Source organism: Dreissena polymorpha, chromosome 9 (genome assembly GCF_020536995.1).
Source record: "Dreissena polymorpha isolate Duluth1 chromosome 9, UMN_Dpol_1.0, whole genome shotgun sequence".
Lineage (NCBI taxonomy): Eukaryota > Metazoa > Mollusca > Bivalvia > Myida > Dreissenidae > Dreissena > Dreissena polymorpha.
In genome coordinates, this window is record NC_068363.1 from 4173441 (window position 1) to 4194628 (window position 21188).

A 21188-nucleotide genomic window follows, 5' to 3' on the forward strand; every position below is an offset into this window, starting at 1 on the left:
CAACATTTCAGTATTTCAAGCACAGTGATCACTCTACATGCAGTTTATTTTGTTGAGAATGTTTTCTGTTCATCCAGTTTATGCTGTTTTCCAACCTAATTTTCTATTTTTTGGGGAAAAATCTACCATTCTTCCGTGATGTTTTTCTTTGCAATAGAAAAGGATACACCATTTATAAACTCAACAATGCGCCTTGTCTAAAAAAAACTAATCTATATGATAAAACTTTGTTTAAAAACTGATGAACTTACCTCTCGCGCGTGGCTTTTGTTGTTATCTGGTATCGAAGTGCCATCTGTTATCAAAGTATCCCCATTCCCAGCGTGATCATATGCATTAGTTTTCATAGGTGCAACTGTGTTCGATATCGTGAGTTTAACATTTGACCACGTGTTTTTCTTCGTATGAAAATGAATGATTTGTAATGTCCTTGAAATAAACGTTTGATTGAGTGACTCGATTGTGCATTTTTCCATCGTCCCGAAATATTTATTCAGACACAGCTTCTTAATACAAATCATCCTTGACATAACAAGTGGTTGTTGTTGTTTTGACAAGGATTTATGTAAATATTGCTCGAGTTTAATTATTAACTATGTATACATCAATAAGTAAATTTGTATGACATTCGCTATCAAAAATATAATGTATTTAATTTAAATACGTTGTCAGCTAAAGATTATAATTTAGTTTGTGTATAAGCAGTTTTGACATATTTAATATCCCACCCTTAAAGTGAAAATGGAATATTCCTTTAGAGCATCTTAGTAACAAAACAAACAACACCAACGCGCATTGATTCAATTGAAACAAACCAAGTATACGTTTCAATTGGGAGTGAAAGCTTCATTGAACACATTTGTAAAGCCAAATACTGTACATAAAAATGCTTATTTAAACATTTCACTGGTGCGTGTTAAGGTAGACACTGAGTATGATGTGTTGTATTGATTACTGTAAAAATAAAGAAGCAAAATAAATTTAATGTTTTAAATAAAGTACTGCAGCTATTTGTTTTAGAATTAACTGAAACTTAGAAGATCAAAAATACGTAAATGTTCAAATGTGAATTTAAGACAACCAATCGTGTTAAATCGAAGGATATAAAGGTATGTGACACTGTTTGCTTGCATGTATCAACTGTAAATTAACAGATTCACATTGACCGACGATTGATCGTCAAGACATTAATAAATGCTCATAATAATAACATAACACTTTTTCACGGATGAACGTACATTATCAAGTCTGGTCTTGGATTGAAAAGAAATTTACGGTTTAACATAAAATGAAACCATTCAATAAAAATTAAATTACACCAGTCAAATAAATATTTAATTTTAGAGAGTGCTTTCCAAAGGCAATCATTCCAAACACAGCCGCGTCAGAAAAAAAGAAGTAATCAAAAGAAGGTCATGGGTGTTGGCGCTGGCGAAGGTCAAGGTCGCGGTCGCGGAGGGCTGTGCCCCGGCATACTCTGGGGGATACTTTGGTTCCTGATCCTTTGGTTCATTGGCTGGCCCGTGGCGTTCTTCGTCGCTTGGTGGTACGTGTTCCTGCTGCCTTTCTCCGCCTGCTGCGACTGCATGAAGACCGTATGCGAATTCCTGCTGAAGGTCGTCCAGCTTCCATTGACTTGCGCGGAGAATATGATCGCAATGAAGCCTCTCTGCGGAGGCTAGACGCTCTGTGGGGGATATACGATATGCGGATGTCAGACGCTCTGCGGAGGTTAAACGTTCTGCGGAGCTAAGACGCTCTGTGAAGGTTAGACGCTCTGTGGAGGTTAGACTTCCAATGAAGGAATACCTAGACTGACAATTGCCTTCATTATTGAACAGACATGCATTGCAACAAGCAAGTTATTTGAACAAATACTAGGGCTATATGTGTATTTTTATTTGTTTAATACATTAAAAAATTTGATAAAAATGCGATTCATGTATTTTGTTTTCGATACATAAATTTAATAAACTGAGCGAAATTACTATTCGACTGACTTTAATGAAAACTGTTCCATCAATATACGGTTATTCACATCCAGCATGCTCATTCGTGGATAAATATTACCCTCGCCATGGGGAAATAAGTTGAGAAGTTTTGAGTTTCGCTGGCTCCATATTGCATAATACTCATTTTGCATTACTCTGGCGCTATATTATTATAATCAGAACTGCATTTATATTCAAACGTCTTAAAACCGTGTATCGTTATATAGTCAACGAGTTCTTCTATTGTCAGTTTATATTTGAATATATCTATATAAATGGTTAGTTTCGAATACTGTATTTCAAAATAGTACAGTCGTTTTTTTAATAATAAACATTAGTTGTTATGTTTGTTCTCGCCGAAAATAAGAATGTGGTATACATTTTATATCAACTCTTACGTTTATATACTGTTATAAAACTAGCATAATTTATAGACTATTTTGTGTTGACTGTCAATACAATGTATATGCGCCGTGCTCTGTGAAAAAGAGGTTTAATGCATGTGCGTAAAGTGTCGTCACAGATTAGCCTGTGCAGTCCGCTTAACTGCATTTTTGTTAAGAAGAGACTTTCATTAAGCAGAAAATATCATAAAAGCGTAGAGTGTCGTCCCTGATTAGCCTGTGCGGACTGAACAGGCTAATATGGGACGACACTTTGCGCAAATGCATTATACCCCCTTTTCACAGAGCACGGCCCATATAATGTATTTTGATAGTGCTCTTCGTATGGGTCTTACGGACGTCTTCGCGTTTCTTCAAAAGAAGTAAACATTTTTTTCTTCAAATTTTTCCGTTCACCTATGCCGAAGAAATATATTTTAAAGTGAAATTAATGAACTCGTTCTGTGTAAATTATCTAAATGTACTGAATACATAACAATAGTTAATAATGCTGCACACTCCCAAACTTATAGTAAGTGGTTCGTTTAATTGATATGTCAACCCATTTATGAATCGAACTGGCTGTTTGTATCGATAACAAACGTTCAGCTGAGATTCTTTCGAAAACGTTTTCGATGAGACGTGCATCCGAAACGATTATCTAGGTATATGCCATACATATCGTTCGTTTGGCAAGATTAAATGTTATCCGTTACAATACGCTACGAATGTAGTTGCGCTATCTTTAAGTCATTTATGCCAAGTGGACTCTCCAATCCTTCTAAATTGGATCAATATATTTCCAAAATTAGAGATGTCTAGTATATGTATTTCTATATTTAGAATATTCTTACAGAAATTCCTTTAAGCAAACAGCGCAGACCCGGATTAGACGCCGCATCATGCGGCGTCTCATCTGGGACTACGCTGTTTGCCAAGGCCTTTTTTCTAGACGCTAGACATAAATGGGTTAAGGACGCGACGACTCAAATGCTGAAGAGAACAGAACAAAAAATATCATTATTTTGTTTCACAGGTCAATAAGGTCATATCATATATACAATTATTTTACAAAACAAAAATTCGAAAAAAACAACAATAAAGTTGTATTTTGAGGACATGATTATATTAATATTTCCAATATCATACCGTTCGTGAAATTGCACTTTTGTATCACTCTAGTGTTAAAATAATTACCTCGGTTTCGGTTTTTTAAGACAAAAATTCCCTCAATCCATAATCAAGCATGAACTCTGATGTACGGACGATGTTAAATACTAATAGTTCAATATTTTTAGATACTTCTTCATGCTCAAAAATGTACGTGCGCATTATAAATACTACAAAATACTGTAATTTAATACCTTCTATTGTACATTTTTTTCCACGGCAGACAGGTCGCAAAATGCTTCCGCATCAAAGACAGTTTTCTATGAATATCGAAACTAGTTAAGTAAAGTTTTGGTTATGGTTGTGCAAATTTATTTCCTTTCGTTTGTTAATTGTTTCTCATTAAGCGATCATAGTTCAAACAATTGTTGTACAAATTTATGTCCTTGATTTGTAGAGTTGTTTATCTTCAATCCTTCATAATTCAAACCATCATTTTTTGCCGAAGGAGATGGCTGTGACACAAATTGTAGTATTTATTTTTTTAGGAGTTGTACAATGTAAAGCGATGTTGAACCCAGTGGTATTAGGTACGTACGTACACGTCACTTTGTACTGCCATTATATCATAAAATATTTTAGTATACATATGGGTAACAAAACAATATTGCAATATTAATTGCAATGGTTTTTACAAGACGTCTCCGCCGATAATGTATACATAATTAACAACGCATCTAATAGCACAGAGAGCTCGGAAATTGGTTAAACCCAAGCATCGAGTGTTAACAAGCAAACCGTGTGTAGCATATCAATTCTGGGAATGTATGGTTTTATCAACGAGATCTTACAATGTGGTTTTTGGTAATAAAACGTCGTAGAGAAAACAATTCTTCATAAAATTCTTCAGAGAAAAAAGTGAATTATTCAACAATATTCATTATAGTATTATACTTGAGATGTAGATGCACAATCAGGCAACAAATAATGAGCACGGGGCACAACCCCCAAAATGCATGATCCAAAGTTGGGCGCATTATAATTATTTCGTTTAGCTAATAATGAATGTGCATGAAGATTTGTAAATAATACACATCAAAATGTTGAAAATACTATCGGACGTTATGAATCTTAATATATTTAACATGCTTACATGCAATTGAGAGCACTTATATTTAAATTTTGATTGAGCGTGTAAACTACAAACCAAACGCAAAAGCCTGTATGGGTTAATCGTACCAAGTTAGCTTCTGCTCCCTAAAGTATCGAGTTAAAATCCCTCTACAGGAATAAATATTTTGTTTGATATGTTTTCTTTTCATCATAATTATTCAAAACTACTCCAAAAATTCAAGTTTTATCAGTTAATAAATTAAACAAATTAAAAAAAACGATACTCCGTGAACAAGTAACTTTTAGTTTGCATTCTTCAAATGATATTGCATTTGATTCGGTAAAGAAGGAATACAAACCCCCTTAAACCGATTACAAATTCACACTCTGTAATAATTTTCTCCCTTGTTGAACATCTTACATTCACTTTATAATAATAACATATTCATGAAATTAATTGTGTCGAATTATTTTTTTAATATTCTTTTGTATTTCTTTTAAGTTGTAAAAGGTACGAAAAGTGCCGACAGCTTTCAAATCGTCGCGTCCTTAACCCATTTATGTCTAGCGTCTAGAAAAAAGTCCTTGGCAAACAGCGTAGACCCAGATGAGACGCCGCATAATGCGGCGTCTAATCCGGGTCTGCACTGTTTGCTTAAAGGACTTTCTGTAAAGATATTCTAAATATAGAAATACATATACTAGACATCCCTTATTTTGGAAATATATTGATCCAATTTAGAAGGATGGGAGAGTCCACTTGGCATAAATGGCTTAAAGATAGCTCAACTACATTCGTAGCGTATTGTAAAGGATAACATTTAATCTTGACAAACGAACGATATGTATGGCATATACCTAGATAATCGTCTCGGATGCCAAATTGGTACTCGGCCGTCAGAAATATGACAGTTCAAAAGATGCCTTGTATGAACTACACTGGCTACCAGTAAAGGCTATGATAACATTCAAACTACTGAACTTCATGTATAATTGTTCTGATGGTAACGCGCCAAAATACCTTACAGAACTTTTAATAGAAAAAGTACCAGCATGTGACCTACGACCTACCGTCTCGTATGACGGATGTTATGATGTGAAACGCACAAAGAGAAAAACTTTCATGGACAGGAGTTTCGGAGTTGTTGGTCCGAAACTGTGGAATGACCTTCCATCATGCATCCGGACTTCCGCATCAATAAACATTTTCAATAGGAATTTGAAAATATTTCTCTTCAGAGACTTTTACACCCTATTTTAATTTGAATACCTTTAAAAAAATAATAAAAAAATAATCGAGACTCAGTTGTGCAGGCTTATTTGTCACAAGGACTCATAGGACCAAGCAATTAAAGAATTGTGCGGGCTTCTTTGCTCGAAAAGGATATTTATTGTACAAGTGACTGGTAATCAAGAATCATTAGGGCTTCTTTGTTCAATGATTGAATTACATCAACCAGCTGTCTTTTAGTCATGCTTAGGCCTTCTAGTTGTGTCTTATAGTCACACTGTAATTTTAACCTTCAAGTTGTGTCTTGTAGTCACACTTGGTCAGCCTATTTGTGACTTGTAGTCACGATAGTTCAAATAAGGTTAAAACCGAAAAGAAGTGTCCTTAAGTATGACAGGTAGCTGCGGGATCTGACAGCCAGAGTGCAGAAATATCCTTTTACGTATCCTTTTAGTTGATGAAAAACACTGTCTTTATGTTGCCAAATATTTGCTCATATTATCATTATAATTATTGTCTTAACGCTAGTTATATCAATTTATTACATAATATTTTACTTTTCCTGTGTTTTAATAGTGTAGTCGGTATTGTTTTATTGCTTAAGTTCCTTACAGCATTATTATTTATATCACACATTTTTAGATCATTAATCCTTTAATTAATGCTGCATAATATTATCAATACCTCTTATTTTTTATCAATTTTATGTACATATATATGTTTTGTACAACGCCATTGAATATAATAATATAAATAGGCGTTTCATCAAATTAACAAGTTTCAAGTTTCAAATCTATTTGATTATTGACCAGTGGTCTTCATCAGACAGACAAAACCGTATATTGAGAGAGCATTTTGACTGATCCCCTATCTTTGCATTAAAAAACAACATTTTCAAGTCAAACTTGATTCCACTATGACAAAAAAAGTACTCGGTCATATCAAAAGTCGGTTGTGTCAGGTGAGAAAACGTTCGTACAGTTTGTAATCATGTCGATTCATAGTCCTGGTATGAAAAGGAGTAATCCATCAGACCATAAACGTCAATAGACTTATTAAATATGTTTTTATTGATGTGTATTACCGGTAAAATCGAAACACGGTTGTAATGAAAAATAAATTATCTTTTAAAATATCCACATTGAATGCAAAATGGATATTCTGTTGACTTAGCTAAAACACTTTAGTCCACCATTTAGATTTCAACAACTGTCGTATTTACCTGATTTCATGTTAATGAAAAGTGTATGCAACCGTAATGAGGCGGAACATAGATTTGGGGGTAAGAATTGAGGCACAATGACGATCAGTGTATTTTATGATCAATATTCACATTCATTTTCACCAGAATAAATCCTATTTTGGGTACAATTACAGATAGAACATACGCAAAAGTAACCCAAGAGACATAAACAAAAGATAAACCCGAACTTATCATAAACAAAAGATAAACCCGCACGTATCATTACTTTACACCATTTGATCCGTCATTGAAAAAAGATATAGCGCAATAAAACTATTGTGAATTCCTCTAAACATGATACTTAAAGTTTGTAACAACTGATCGTATCAAATAAAATAAACAATCATTAAGTATTTAACATACGAAAACGTTTCCAATTAGACGATAATTGCAATTGCAACAAATCACCCAGAGCGACTCCGATCAACATGATGAAGAAATAAGAATAAATCAGATTTATTGCGCTTTAATCACGATACAATACGATTTTAATAATACGATTTTATACGATTCTCTCGATTAAAAATTAAGCGCATACCATCGTGTAAATCGTAGACATTTGTTGAACTGTTTAGAAATTTTATACAAATAACACGATCTACAACATTGACTACAAAGTCTGATAAGAGCTGATGAGATTGCCGCGATGCTTTCACGATTGACCTATTTAAGCTTAGTGGACATGGACTCTCCCTCCTTCTAAATGGGATCAATTTATTTCCAAAATTAGGGATACCTAGTATATTTATTTCTATATTTAGAATATTTATAACAGAAATTCCTTTAAGCAAACAGCGCAGACCGAGATGAGACGCCGCATCATGCGGTGTCTCATCTGGGTCAACGATGTTTGCCAAGGTCTTTTTTCTAGACGCTAAGCATAAATTGATAAAAGATCATGATGTAAATCGTGACGCCAATCGAGATAGTGGAAACTTAGCATAAGGGTTGCCGCACTGTGGTCATAACAGGGAACCGAGCCGTCGCGATGCATAAATACAAGGGTTTAGCGGGGAATACTTGTCCTTATCTTAATGGTTTCAAGTGCAAAATTGCATTCTAAAATCGAATCTATCACAACACATATTCCATTTGCAGTCCCGGGATTAGGCGGCAGTCAAATACGCGCCAGACTCAACAAACCACATGCGGTTGCCTCCTACTGCAAGAAGCGAACACAATCCTTTACAGACCTCTGGCTTGATATAAAACAACTCACATTTTTGTGGATAAATTGCTTCTTAGATAACATGAGGTAACCTGTTTTTATTTTTTCCCGAATGTTTTGTACAATGTTCTTTGTTTGTATTAATTTTTTTTGATAGACTTGGTTTGTTGTGTTTGCTTCACCAAAAGATTTGAATTTGGCCAGTGTGCTGTCAATAGTTTTCAGATAATCTGGTCTAAACTGTGTATATGCATAATATCAACACTTGAGTTTCAATTTGTTCTAAACAGTGCACATGTTTTGTTGGCGGTTACAGTGACAAAATATGTCAAATATGCTTTTGAATTTTAAAACATATTAGATATAAAACATTATACAATATTAACAATTTACATAAAATGTTCAGTTCTGATTTTGTTTTGTTAATCACATCTTTCTTCAGGTCTTACCAATTGTATCAAAAAGTTTATCTATACAATGTTTATCTAAGCAAATACATAAAAACATTAAAAAATATATATTACACACACACCGTACAACTTACATGTAATGATGTACATGGAATGTGGTTTGATCATTTTTTTTATTTTGTTGTTGTTTTTAGCTTTTAAAGCACTTTAACGTATTGCATCGTATTTGTTATTAAATGACTGTATTGCGTAACACTTGACAGTTGACAACAACATGCAATTGACGGATCTGAGGATTGCCACGAAAAGTTAAAAAACACCCGCAGAGATTTATACAGTTTACAAATTAAATACACGTGTCCTTTTTTATAAAAAAAAAAAGCTTATCCCCTTAATAGCCGATAACCAAGTGCGATTATTGGATGATATAGCAGATCAATGAGCGGCGCTTAGGTAAAGCAGGGCTTAATGCATGAGCGTTAAGTGTTGTCCCAGATAAGACTGTTAGTCCGCAACTGGAATTTTGTTTAGTAGAGACGTCCTCTAAAATAAAAGCGGAGTGTCATCCCTGATAAACCTGCACGGACTGCACAAGCTAATCTGGGACGACACTTTACGAACATGCTTAAAGCAATGTTTTCCCCCCTAAAAAAGAGGCTCAAATAATCTTTAAGAGACGTTTATGGAATCGTCCATAATATGTATTGATTGGTTCCAGGCTGGAGTATGACAACGTTACGAGGACCACCAAGAACTCTCCGGGAGTGGAAACCATGATCCCAGGCTTTGGCACTACCGAAACTGTGGAGTATCTGGACAGTGTGAAAATCCCTCTGAGTAAGTCATCTCCCAAACGAAAACCTTAGTTTAGTTTTGACCTTTTTCTTAGCTCGATTAAATCGAAAGCAACAGGCTTATTAAAACGCTCTCGAATTCATTTCGTGGAAAGAACCAGTACTTGGTGTCTTTTGGGGATATATAAAGAAGGCTCCTACAGTAGGGATATATGGTGTGGGTGTTTTTAATTAAAAAAAATCTAGCATATTCTCTGTCTATTGTGCACATGGTGGAGTTGATGGTGATACATTCAAATGAAATGTCGATTATCAGGCATTAAACACGTGTTTGTTTCCACTCATTCCACCGATCATAATTATGTGTTATTTCCATTAAACCTTATTTGGACATCCAGGTTGATATTCCAATTACTTTTGATAAATATCTGCAATCTTTACTTCCTGTCAGGGGTTGTTCGACAACAAATTATGATCTATACATAATTGCAATTTGGTTCAACATCTTTAAAGCCAACAACAGAGGAGTGAGACAAACACATGTCGAGCAAGCGAATCTAACGGACAAAATAAACCATACTTATATCCAACATTAATAAATCACGTTACAATCGATGATTATTGCTATTCATCTTAGTCATTATCGAGTATATATTGTTTATAAAGCATGTACATCATTTCATTTACAACAAAATAAATAAGTATAATGATATATAATGATAATTATCATTCATTGTGATCATACGAGGGCATGCATTATTTTGTAAATTTTACACGCATTAATGCCGCTTTCTTTCCAGCAAAGTACTTTAACGACATTGTACAGGCCATGGTGAAATGGGGTTACAAGAGGAACGTTTTGGTGTTTGGAGCTCCGTACGACTTCAGAAAAGCGCCTAGTAAGACGAAGTTCATAAATTTCTGATTCTGTACACAACACTCGATCAGAAAACGTTCCACTTACCCGAAACTCTGTTTAAATGGAATATTTCCGCCCTAGATACAAAACCGCATTGAATTCGTTTACAAACATTGTATTTCATTGTGTTATTTGCATATCAGGTGATGCTTCTGGAATAAAACGATCAGTAACACTACGTTCGTACAAAGCTTGAAAGTTTAAAAACTAAATTCATTCCAATTCTTGTCGAACATAAACGTAAATAAAAAATAAGATAATGATCGATATAGTTGTCAATTTTTTTTATTTCATTCAATAAATTAAACGTCAATTTCTTTCACACACATTATTGACTGATGCCATTGTAATTCGCATTAAATGTATTCCGAAGTTCATTCGTTTGATATAACGACTGATACCGGACCAAAAAGCGAGTTATACATGGAACAAACTCGGATATGAGCCTGGTTCGGGAAAGGGGGGCTTTACCCATCTTTGCATAACGTCTAGAAAAAAAGGCCTTTGCAAACAGCGTAGACCCAGATGAGACGACGCATGATGCGGCGTCTCATTAGGGTCTGCGCTGTTTGCTTAAAGGAATTTCTGTAAGGAATATTCTAAATATAGAAATAAATATACTAGACATCCCTAATTTTAGAAATAAATTGATCCGATTTGGAAGGATGGGAGAGTCCAGTAGGCATAAATAGATTAATGCATGTGCGTACGGTGTCGTTCATGATTAGCCTGTGCGGTCCGCACATGTTTATCATGGATTACACTTCCTCCTTTACAGTATTTTTCGTTTAACGGTAGTCACTTCTTTACAAATATCCAGTAAAGGGGGAAAGTGTAGTTCTTTATTAGCCAGTGCAGACTGCACATGAATTAAGTCCCGTTTTCCCAGAGCCATACTTATTTAAATTGAAAAACGTTCAATATGTGTAACACAGATGAACTGAAAGGGTATCTCACCGCCCTCCAGCAGTTGATAGAGAGGGCGTACTACAAAAACAAAAACCAGCGGGTTTACATCATTACCCACAGCATGGGCAGCCCTGTCACCCTGTACTTACTCAACCGCATGACTCAGGCGTGGAAGGACAAGTTTATTATGGGCTTTATCTCACTGGCCGGGGTCTGGGGCGGCGCACTCAAACCGATTCGGCTGATGATAACCGGTAGAGTGGACGTTTCTGAAACATAATTTATTACAATCACGAACCGTTGTACTTAAAATAGAGTATACATATATATTTACGTGTTATGGTGTGCTATATGGTATATATACATATACAAGCAGTCATACAAGTCTGTGGATATTCTTCGTTTTACAATCTCAACAACCGTTATTATGAGTTTCCTTATGTTACTACAGTAACATTATACTGACAGTGATCACGTGTATGTCATATGTCAAAATTAACCGAATCACTATGATAAGCGGGAACTGGACCTGTTTTCCCCAACCGATTCTTGAACTCCAGTCTAAAAATAAAGACTATTCTTGAAACGTTTATGTTATATAACTTTTTTAAGTCAAGTGTGGCAGTTTAAAGCACCTTTAATTGTATAATTATTTGTTTAAAAGCAATATGTTAATGACATAAGCACCATTTTATCCTGTATATATGAGTCGCATTCTGAGAAAACTGGGCATAATGCATGTGCGTAAAGTGTCGTTCCAGATTAGCCTGTGCAGTCCGCACAGGCTAATCAGGGACGACACCTTCCGCCTTAACTGGATTTTCGTGTATAAGAGACTTCCTTAAAACGAAAAATATCATAAAATCTCAAAGTGTCGTCCCTGATTAGCCTGACGCGGACTGCACAGGCTTATCTGGAACGACACTTTACGCACATGTATTAAGCCCAGTTTTCTCGGACTCGACTCATATAAACTCTGAGATACTTTTATTGAGTCTATGACTATTTATTATTTTTAAGTCAAGAATTGGTTGATGAGTACCGGCCTAGGTTTCGCCTACAGACATAGAATGCCTCTATTATCTGGGTGCAGGATCAACGGGGTTTACAGGGGTTTACACGCGGGCAGGACAGAATGTGAACACACCTTTTAGAAGATTAGTTTTGCCAATTCCTAAAGTTGTTGAAATGCTGAGAAAATGTCACGTTGCATGGAGCATAATCGTGTTCTTAAATGATGTACACATGGACTTTTCGGCTTAATAAATTTATTACTTCGGATTTCACATAAGCAGCCTTAAACCTGTGTTTTATGCACTAGTTCACATCCATTAACGTTTAAATGTGAACCACACAAAGCCATGAGATCCTGTACCCTATTATAACAGTCAAGATTATCAGCTCGTAAAATAACAACGTAATAAACACTGTGTCCTTCAATTTTGTTGAGCCATGTTGCTGTTCTATAAATTGTTTACCTTTCATGGTATATGGATGCGCAAACATAGTCTCAAATTATTGTACAGGTGACAGTCTGCACATTCCGCTGATAAACCCTCTGAAAACTCGCCGTATGCAGCGGAGCATGACAAGTACCGCCTGGCTCATGCCCTCTGATGAGTTCTGGAAGCCCGATGAGGTGCTGGTAGTCACCCCTGCCCGAAACTACACGGTCAGAGATTACAAGCAGCTCTTCAAGGATATTGACTATGAGACTGGTAGGTTTACATTTCGCCCCATTGGTGCAAGAAGGTATCATGTGCCTTCTAATTCAAATGCCACATGGTGCCTTCTTGCACCAATGGGGCGATTTGCTCAATACTAGCTCGTTCATCGCGTGAGGTAGAAGGCTTTTATGACAGTAGAATAGACGGAACGATGTAATTAAAATAAAGACATTCTTAAACGAGAACTTGAAACAACAAAACAAAAAGTACTAGCATGTGAGTCTTTTCAATAATTGAATTATTTTAATCATTACTAAGCGTATGCCTTGTCGTTAGCTGGTTTCATCTCGTTTAGGAGCCCCGTCTATATACTTGATAAAGTGTTACTGTAAAATCTTCTGAAATCCGCAAACGTAAAGTATGCAACAAACTATCAAAGGTTCGCATCCCTTTGCTGGTACTATAGACGAAAGTGAAACATCTTTTGAAAATTTATTGATTTGTCACTTGTCGAGAACAAATAGGGTCAATAGAGACCATCTATGTGGATTTGTCATGTAAGAGCAATTGTACATGGAACTGACCGTATCCCTTCTTATAATAACGCTCGATTGGTCATTGCCCACCAGGTACTGCTTAAAAGTACCACGGGTACTCTTACGTATACTACAAAGTACCTCGGGTACGGGAATATACAAAAAGGTACCCCGGAGCTTGGTCATGTGCCTTTACGTGTATTTTCCAGACATTGAAGTATACTTTAGAACATCCGGGGTACTTTAAAGTTTTACCTGAGCCGACAACGACAAATTGAACGATAGTAACAATCACTTGGTGTTTTCTTACATTATTAGGTTACATGATATGGGAAGACACTAAGGGTCTGGTCAACCCACTACAGGCCCCACAGGTTGAAATGCATTGCCTACACGGCGTTGATGTTCCTACGGCCGGTAGGTTCTTGTATGATAAAAGCACGTGGCTTAAGAAGAATCCAAAATATATAAAGGACAACGGAGACGGGACCGTGAACATTCGAAGCCTCCTCGGCTGTCTTCGTTTGCAAGACCAACAGAATCAGACGGTTTACCACAAAACCTTCCACGGTGTCGAACATTTGGACATACTGCACCACAAAGATGTGATAGCTTATATAAAGGGCGTTCTGATCAAGAAATGAAGATGACGAACGATTAATAGCGCACATTGATGTATGAAGGAATATTTGAAGGTCAATATATATGACGAAACGATGCTTGACCTTTGATAACATTACTATTTAAAATGTTTAAAACAGGTTTCAAAGTTCAGTTGGAAAAATGCTAGTTTTACTTTCTACGCACAATTGCACACACGTTTTAAACAGCGGTTAACCACAAATCGGATGTAAACGTTTGCGATAAGTTGACTTGTTGATATGAATTTGTATAAAACTTGGTAAAATATAAATATTATCAATAGATATTGTTAGTGATCATTTTCTTAAGAAAAAAATTACAATACAAATCAAAAGATAATTCTTGTGAAATTCAAACTTACGCATACAAACATCGCACTCTTTCATAAGAATTGTACTAAAGTACAGAGCCGAATATATCGGAACACAATACTTATTACAACTTCAGCATTTCACGCCTATTGTTATATAATAAACAAAAAAAAAAGATGCATTGCATGACATGTGTAAGCTTTTAGCAATTGAACATTAATTATAAAAGTGGATGTATATGTTCATTATAAAGATATACCAGCGTACATTACACGTGAGAGCCCTGCCATTATCAATAGTGTTCACGATACAATACGTATTGTTCGTAAGGATGTATCCCAAGCTGAAACTGAAACTACTGCTTAATGTACGGATTTCCAATCCTCGTATTAACATATATGAGCCGAGCACTGGGAAAACCCGGACACACGGGCTATTAAGGGAAGCAATTGTCTGCTTTTATGGCATTGTACTTTTAAATGAAGCAAACTCGAAATGAAAATCCAACTTATATTTCATTCCATAAAGAATGAACATTATTTAGTAACTAAGTAACAACCAAATCCCTTAATACATATATGCAGAAAAGTGCAGACCTAAATAACAGCCATAAACATCCTATTGTACAAGGGGTACAATATGACTTCATATGTTTGTTGAAGTCTATAACATGCTCATTTAGGGTTTAGGTTTTGTATACATGTATATTATCTAGACGTTTGCTCTTGTTTTCAATAATTAAAATATACATCCTATTCAAATGAGTCTAAATAGTATTAGTATTCCATATTCTTCATTAATTGCTGAAATAGAATTAGAGACATTTTAAATGTTTGAAGTAACCATGTAAACAAGTATTTGTCACACAGCAAAGAGGGTGAGCATTTACACCTTCGGGCATAACGGAATTCTTGAATTCCTAAAATATTCTTGAAAGTAAGAAAAGAAAGGGCGATTTTTTTTTATCTGGGTCAGGTAGTTCGTAGCTTTTCGACCGGGCACTGTCGAATCGCCGGACAGCGTTTTATTGATGGAGCGAATCTGAGTCAGGAACACATGAGCATTGCTTCCTGGAAAGACAAAGCAATACGTTTAAGTTCTTGGCTTCGATTGCTTTAAAGATAAAAAAATTAGTATGTTACACATGATTTTTTAACTATAGTCTATATATATATAGAGAGAGAGAGAGAGAGAGAAATTAGCATAATTGTATTTTCGTAGCCGTTATCATGGTCATCTAATAATAAGTCACGGCCGTCAGCGTGAGGCGTTTTTTTCAAAACCCACTCGAATTTATTCGTTGATAAAAATGTTGTTTGTTCATGTAGGATACTGTAATTTTGAATAACCGAATAAAATATAGCATTTCAAGTGATAACTAATTTGTATAACTGTTACAAAGATATATATATAATCTATTTAAATACTCATATATTATTTGATAATTACAGCTGTCAGAATGACATTGGCGTAACTATGTTTATATGTATTGTGATATTGTTATATGCGTTTGACCTAGAATGTCAATAAATAAATTAAAGAAGAAGAAAAATGATTGAAGATTTCAATAAAATGATTTTCACATTTATCTTTGGTCTACATCCTGTTAAATTAGAGTTAAACTGAGAGAGTGGTGAATTGTGTTTGACTTTTTACCAAATTCTAACGGATCTCTTGAAAAGTAAGCAACTAGGAAGGTAGGGATAACGTGTACAAATTCCTCCTATCTTAGGCTCTCAAAGAACACACTCAAACTTGCCCAATCCAATGCGTAAAATATAAAGAATATGGAAGACTTACACTCGGCTTTCCGAAGAAATGTATACACTATCTCAGCCGTCGCCTGATCCACAGTCGTCGCTGAAAGCGATTGAACTGTGTGAAATATGAATGTCACGTAATTTGATTGTAAACTTGCATAAGGTTTTTCATATCATAATTTAACAACGCTTTAAAACATAACTAGATGCTACAGAACGGTAAGTTTTCGTTCATACATTCATCATACTTTAATACACACATGCGTATTTTGTGTATATAGAAAATGTCAAAATGTGAAATACCGTTTGTTTTTTATAACATGTGTTTGCATGAAGCGAAATACGCATGCACATATTGCATTTTAATATGTTCACAAACACATTTAAATTCCATTTAAATATATTTTTACAATCGAACCTAATAATCATAGATACAACTCCCAACAGTTTTTATTGATTTTGAGGAATGTTTATACCCTGAAATATTACAACAATATTGTTTTTAATTTTGTGTGTGAAGGGCAAATTTCTACACTTGTATCTTACACTTCTAAATTCACTTGTGCATACGGCATAGACACATGACATAACACCGGAATGTGCAGCTACTTTTCATTGAACATATTTTATGAACAAAGGTACAAATCACACGTTATAGTATTTACACGTTTGTTCAAATTTAATTCTCAATCCATGAACTTGCAAATTTTGTTTGACGTAGCAAAATTATAAAATCGAGTTATCGAATATTTTACTGAAAATAAACCTTTGTGGAGAAACAGTATTTGGTTCATGTTAGATAAATTTAAAATAGACTTACAAAATCAAACTCTTTGAAGTACATGTCAATATCTTGCTCAAACTGGCCCGTGTTTGCAGGGAAATAGTAGTCAATACCGAACACGAACAGTCCGTGGGAGGCCAGTTTCAAAAAGAGTATCGTGTAGAGTTGCGCAATTACCAGGGTGTTTAGGCCGCCCACATAATAGACAACCGCAAACCCATCCGCGCCCTGTGAAAGAAACATTAAACGTTGTTCTGGGAAATCTGGGATTAATGATTGTGGGTAGTGTCTTCCCAGATTAGCTGTGCAGTCCGCTGTTAATGTATTTTTCATTTAAAGGAAGGCTCTTCCTAGGGGAATTTCAGATTAGGTGGAAGTGTCGTCATTGATCAGTCTTTGTGCACACATGCATTACGCGCAGTTTTTCCAGAACGAAACTTCAATTAAAGCAACAGATGAAAACTGAAGTGTTGACCGAAATATAATCATCAGTGTACAGTCCTGTCATAATCTGTGCGTTCAGGTCTCCCACCGAAAAATCACCATGGGTACAATCGGAGAAAAAGATACCCCTGAGATTAAACGTAGTTATTGGCATAACACATGCACAGTTTTTAAATGCACTATTTATAAACATTATTAAACTGATACAGTTCATATCCTAGTATTAAGTTTATATTCATTGTTTTTTGTATAAATGAGCCTCTTTCTCGGACCATTGGGCTTAATGCAGCTCAATTGGTCGTTGTCGGTTAAGGTACTACTAAAAAGTACCCGTTATACTCTGCAGTATACTAAAATGTACACCGGCTTAATAAATAAATCATCTTAATAGTGGAAATTGGCTGTTCGTTAAAGTTACTGTTGCACATTTGTAAGTTTTATGCGTTGTGTATGCGATTTAAAAATACAAGTAAATGTATATTTTACATATGGAACATTTAAGTGTTTATTCATTGGACAGATTTAGTTGGACAATCATTAAGATGAACATTTGAGATGTCTCCACCTTAAAAATTAACATTGTTGAAAATTGAAACACAAACTATCGAACATTGCTTATTTGAACGGATATTATTTGGCATGTATGTATAATCTTTAATTGCAAGATGCCACATATCAATATATACTCAACACGTGCAACATTTCTGTCGATGAATAATATTGGCTATCTTTCCCTTCGATACTTGTCCGAGTGGGAAGTTCACTATAATACAAAATACAAGGGGCGACTTGTTTTGTTGTAAGGATTCAGCAAAGGTCTGGTAAACTAAGAACATCGGAAACGCTGAAAACTGTGTCGTAGGAAATTAAAAGCACGAGGAAATATATCGAAGTTAGCGATTAAATAGTAAAAAGAAATGTTATCACATTTTGTTATAGATATACACATATGAAATAATACTAGTTTATGTGTATGTACCTGCTTTATTTCTAATTAAAATTGTCCGGTTTTACTTTTAACTAAATTGTATATATGACCGACTAAAATGCAATAAATTCGGACAAGGTATTTTACAGGTTATGAAATATATTGACTGAATATCGTTCTGGTAAATGTGCAAATAGGTAAATAACGATCTTACAAGTTTGGCTCGTACACTATTTTAAAATGAGAACTTACCTGTGGCATGTTTAGGACTGACGTCCTGACGAGCTTGGTAAGCTCTGCTGATGACAATTCCCCATCATCATAAGGGATACCTTTGTCGACGTAAATGACACCCCTTCAAACAACATAAATAACTTTCATTTTATATTGCATTTTCAAATCGCTTTTAATGCTTAATAAATTATAAGATTGAATATTCCCCGACACTAAGAACACGAGAGTGCAATTAAAACAATGTTTGCCTTCGTGAAAGCAGGCTACCATATTCATGATGCTGAGTTAGCTATATTGATACTTGCTTTAAAAAATACCTTTAGCAACTGCCAACAGGTAACACACATCTTAATATTCATTGTACGAACATTATTGAACCGACAGTTCTGTCGCGATCTGTCGCGACCTGGGGCAGATTAAAATATTTGGATTGTTTATTAATGCAGTTATGTTTGTAAACTTCTCTAGTTATCGCACTTCCCGTGGTCAATTGACGGTGTTCTATTTCGTGTACGGGTCAGTTACAGTGGGCCGTACAGGCATACGGAAATTCATTGAATAGTGTCTCTACATTAACTTAAACATTGAGATTGTTTTACTTGGAACAATCTCTGGTACAATAATCAATAAATAAAACTGTGTTTGAAAGTTGTTTAATAAAATGCAATTGGTAATAAGTTTGTCATGAATCGCTTGCAGGATGACGAACAAAACGAGTTGTTATTTAAATTATTTACAATAGAATTAACAATTCGATTGAGACGGGCAAACGATACTAAATTATTTTGTAAAAAAACAACATGTTCTTCCAAAAAAGTTACCATGAATTGCTTTCGCTTGTATGGGAAGGATCGACCGATTGTGTTTGGGTTTTAGCCATTGCAAGTTTTTCCTCGAGTTGGCATTTTTGAGCATCTAAACGATACTAATTTTTATTTGTAAAAAACACATGTTATTCCACAAAAGTAACCACGAATTGCTGTGGCTTGTATGAAAAGGAAGATGCGAGGATCGTGCAAATATATTGTTTTAACTGCTCGTCAGTAGTGCGAACACTTTCGGAATGTTTGGCAATCTCAATATTCACGCACGTAGGTTTTGCGAGTCGCGTTGAACATTTACAAGCGTGCGTCAATCTGAGGTGCCCGCAAAACAAGCGTATTACGTAGTACACGTAGCAATAAACACAATAAAAAATAACTACATTTATACACTTGTGTTGGGTATTTGTTTGCGGGGACCGTAAAACAAATTAGTTAAACATTACCTTAACAATTCAACAAGTCATTATTCATATCTGTATATGCGCTATTGTACTATCATTATTTCCCTGATATTTGACCTAAAATTTATAGTAAACTTGTGCAACAAACTAGCATCGCATTCAATAATTATGTCATCATTTTATATTTTCTGATGGGAACCATTTTTGCTCATCTGGATTTACTATTTGCTCTAACTTTGAATGCCTGTTTACGTATTAAACACAACCATAAACACAATAAACATAACTACATTTACACACTTGTGTAGGGTATTTGTTTGCGGGGACCGGAAACCAAATTATTAAAACATTACCTTAACAATTCCACAAATCCTTATACATATACTGTATATGCGCTATTGTACTATCATCATTTCCCTGACATTTTACCTTTAATTTGCTTAATTCTACCAATAATATTAAATTAAGTATTGTGTTTCTTTGCTGCATTCGAATATTTGCCGTTTATCGATTTTAACATAATTTGAACTACATAAAGAATGTTAATAGATATTAAGACAATTGGGTATCAGTGCATATCCTTATAAAGTTAGATACAGTGGAAAATGAATCATGTTTCGTAAAATGGTAACGAATGAACGTTTAACCGACCTACATGCCGTATTTGGAAATAGCGCTGTGTCAGATAATGGTCGCTAATTTAACTAAAACTGACGAAAAAACAAACATGTTTAATTGGATGTTGAAGAATTTGCATGATTTGATTAATCTTATTTAAATGTGAAATAAATCGTTCGTCATAAAAAGGTTTACCAACAACATTTACGCCAACCTACCTTCTCTTTTTTGTTAATTTATTTGCAAAACAAACACTATTTGTTGTCTTCATACTCTGCAAGAGGCGGAAAACGCAATAGCACTGAACCAGTTATTGTACAACGTCTATAGCTCATGTCTGTCACAAGCTGGGATATGGCGCGAACTCATGAGTGTTATGTCTCTCATACAATATTTGATCATATCGTATATTTGCACAGAAGCCAGCTCGATAAAGCTCCGAGCAGGCTTCGTAATAAATTTACATCCGTTTCCAACTCCTGTCACAAAACTGTATATAGGCTTTGCCAACCACAATATCCACATATGTCTTAGCATTGTTTGCGAAAAAAATATTTCTTAGTTAGGATATTTCTACTTAAGTATCGACCGTCGACACAAGTGATCGATACCTTTGTAGGAAAATGCTGACGAAGACATATTGCATGCAAATATACTCAGACATCAGTGGATATATATGAGGACACGAATATATTCAGTTTGAATATTGTATTAAATTTGTAAAGAAGCAAAATTCTCCATTAAATAGCAATGTTGAGATTTCTTTTC

The 21188-nt window shown here is 35.0% G+C and overlaps 1 protein-coding gene across 1 annotated transcript; it reads left to right on the forward strand.

Annotated features, from left to right (window-relative positions):
• Positions 1 to 3986: 3986 nt before the first annotated feature.
• On the forward strand, positions 3987 to 14398 carry LOC127845597 (phospholipase A2 group XV-like). The gene is made up of 7 exons (XM_052376615.1): positions 3987 to 4074; positions 8170 to 8326; positions 9368 to 9486; positions 10244 to 10342; positions 11298 to 11525; positions 12798 to 12989; positions 13793 to 14398. The coding sequence occupies exons 1-7, from the start codon at positions 3996 to 3998 to the stop codon at positions 14116 to 14118; spliced, it is 1200 nt and encodes a 399-aa protein (XP_052232575.1). The 5' UTR covers positions 3987 to 3995; the 3' UTR covers positions 14119 to 14398.
• The last annotated feature ends 6790 nt before the right edge of the window (positions 14399 to 21188 follow it).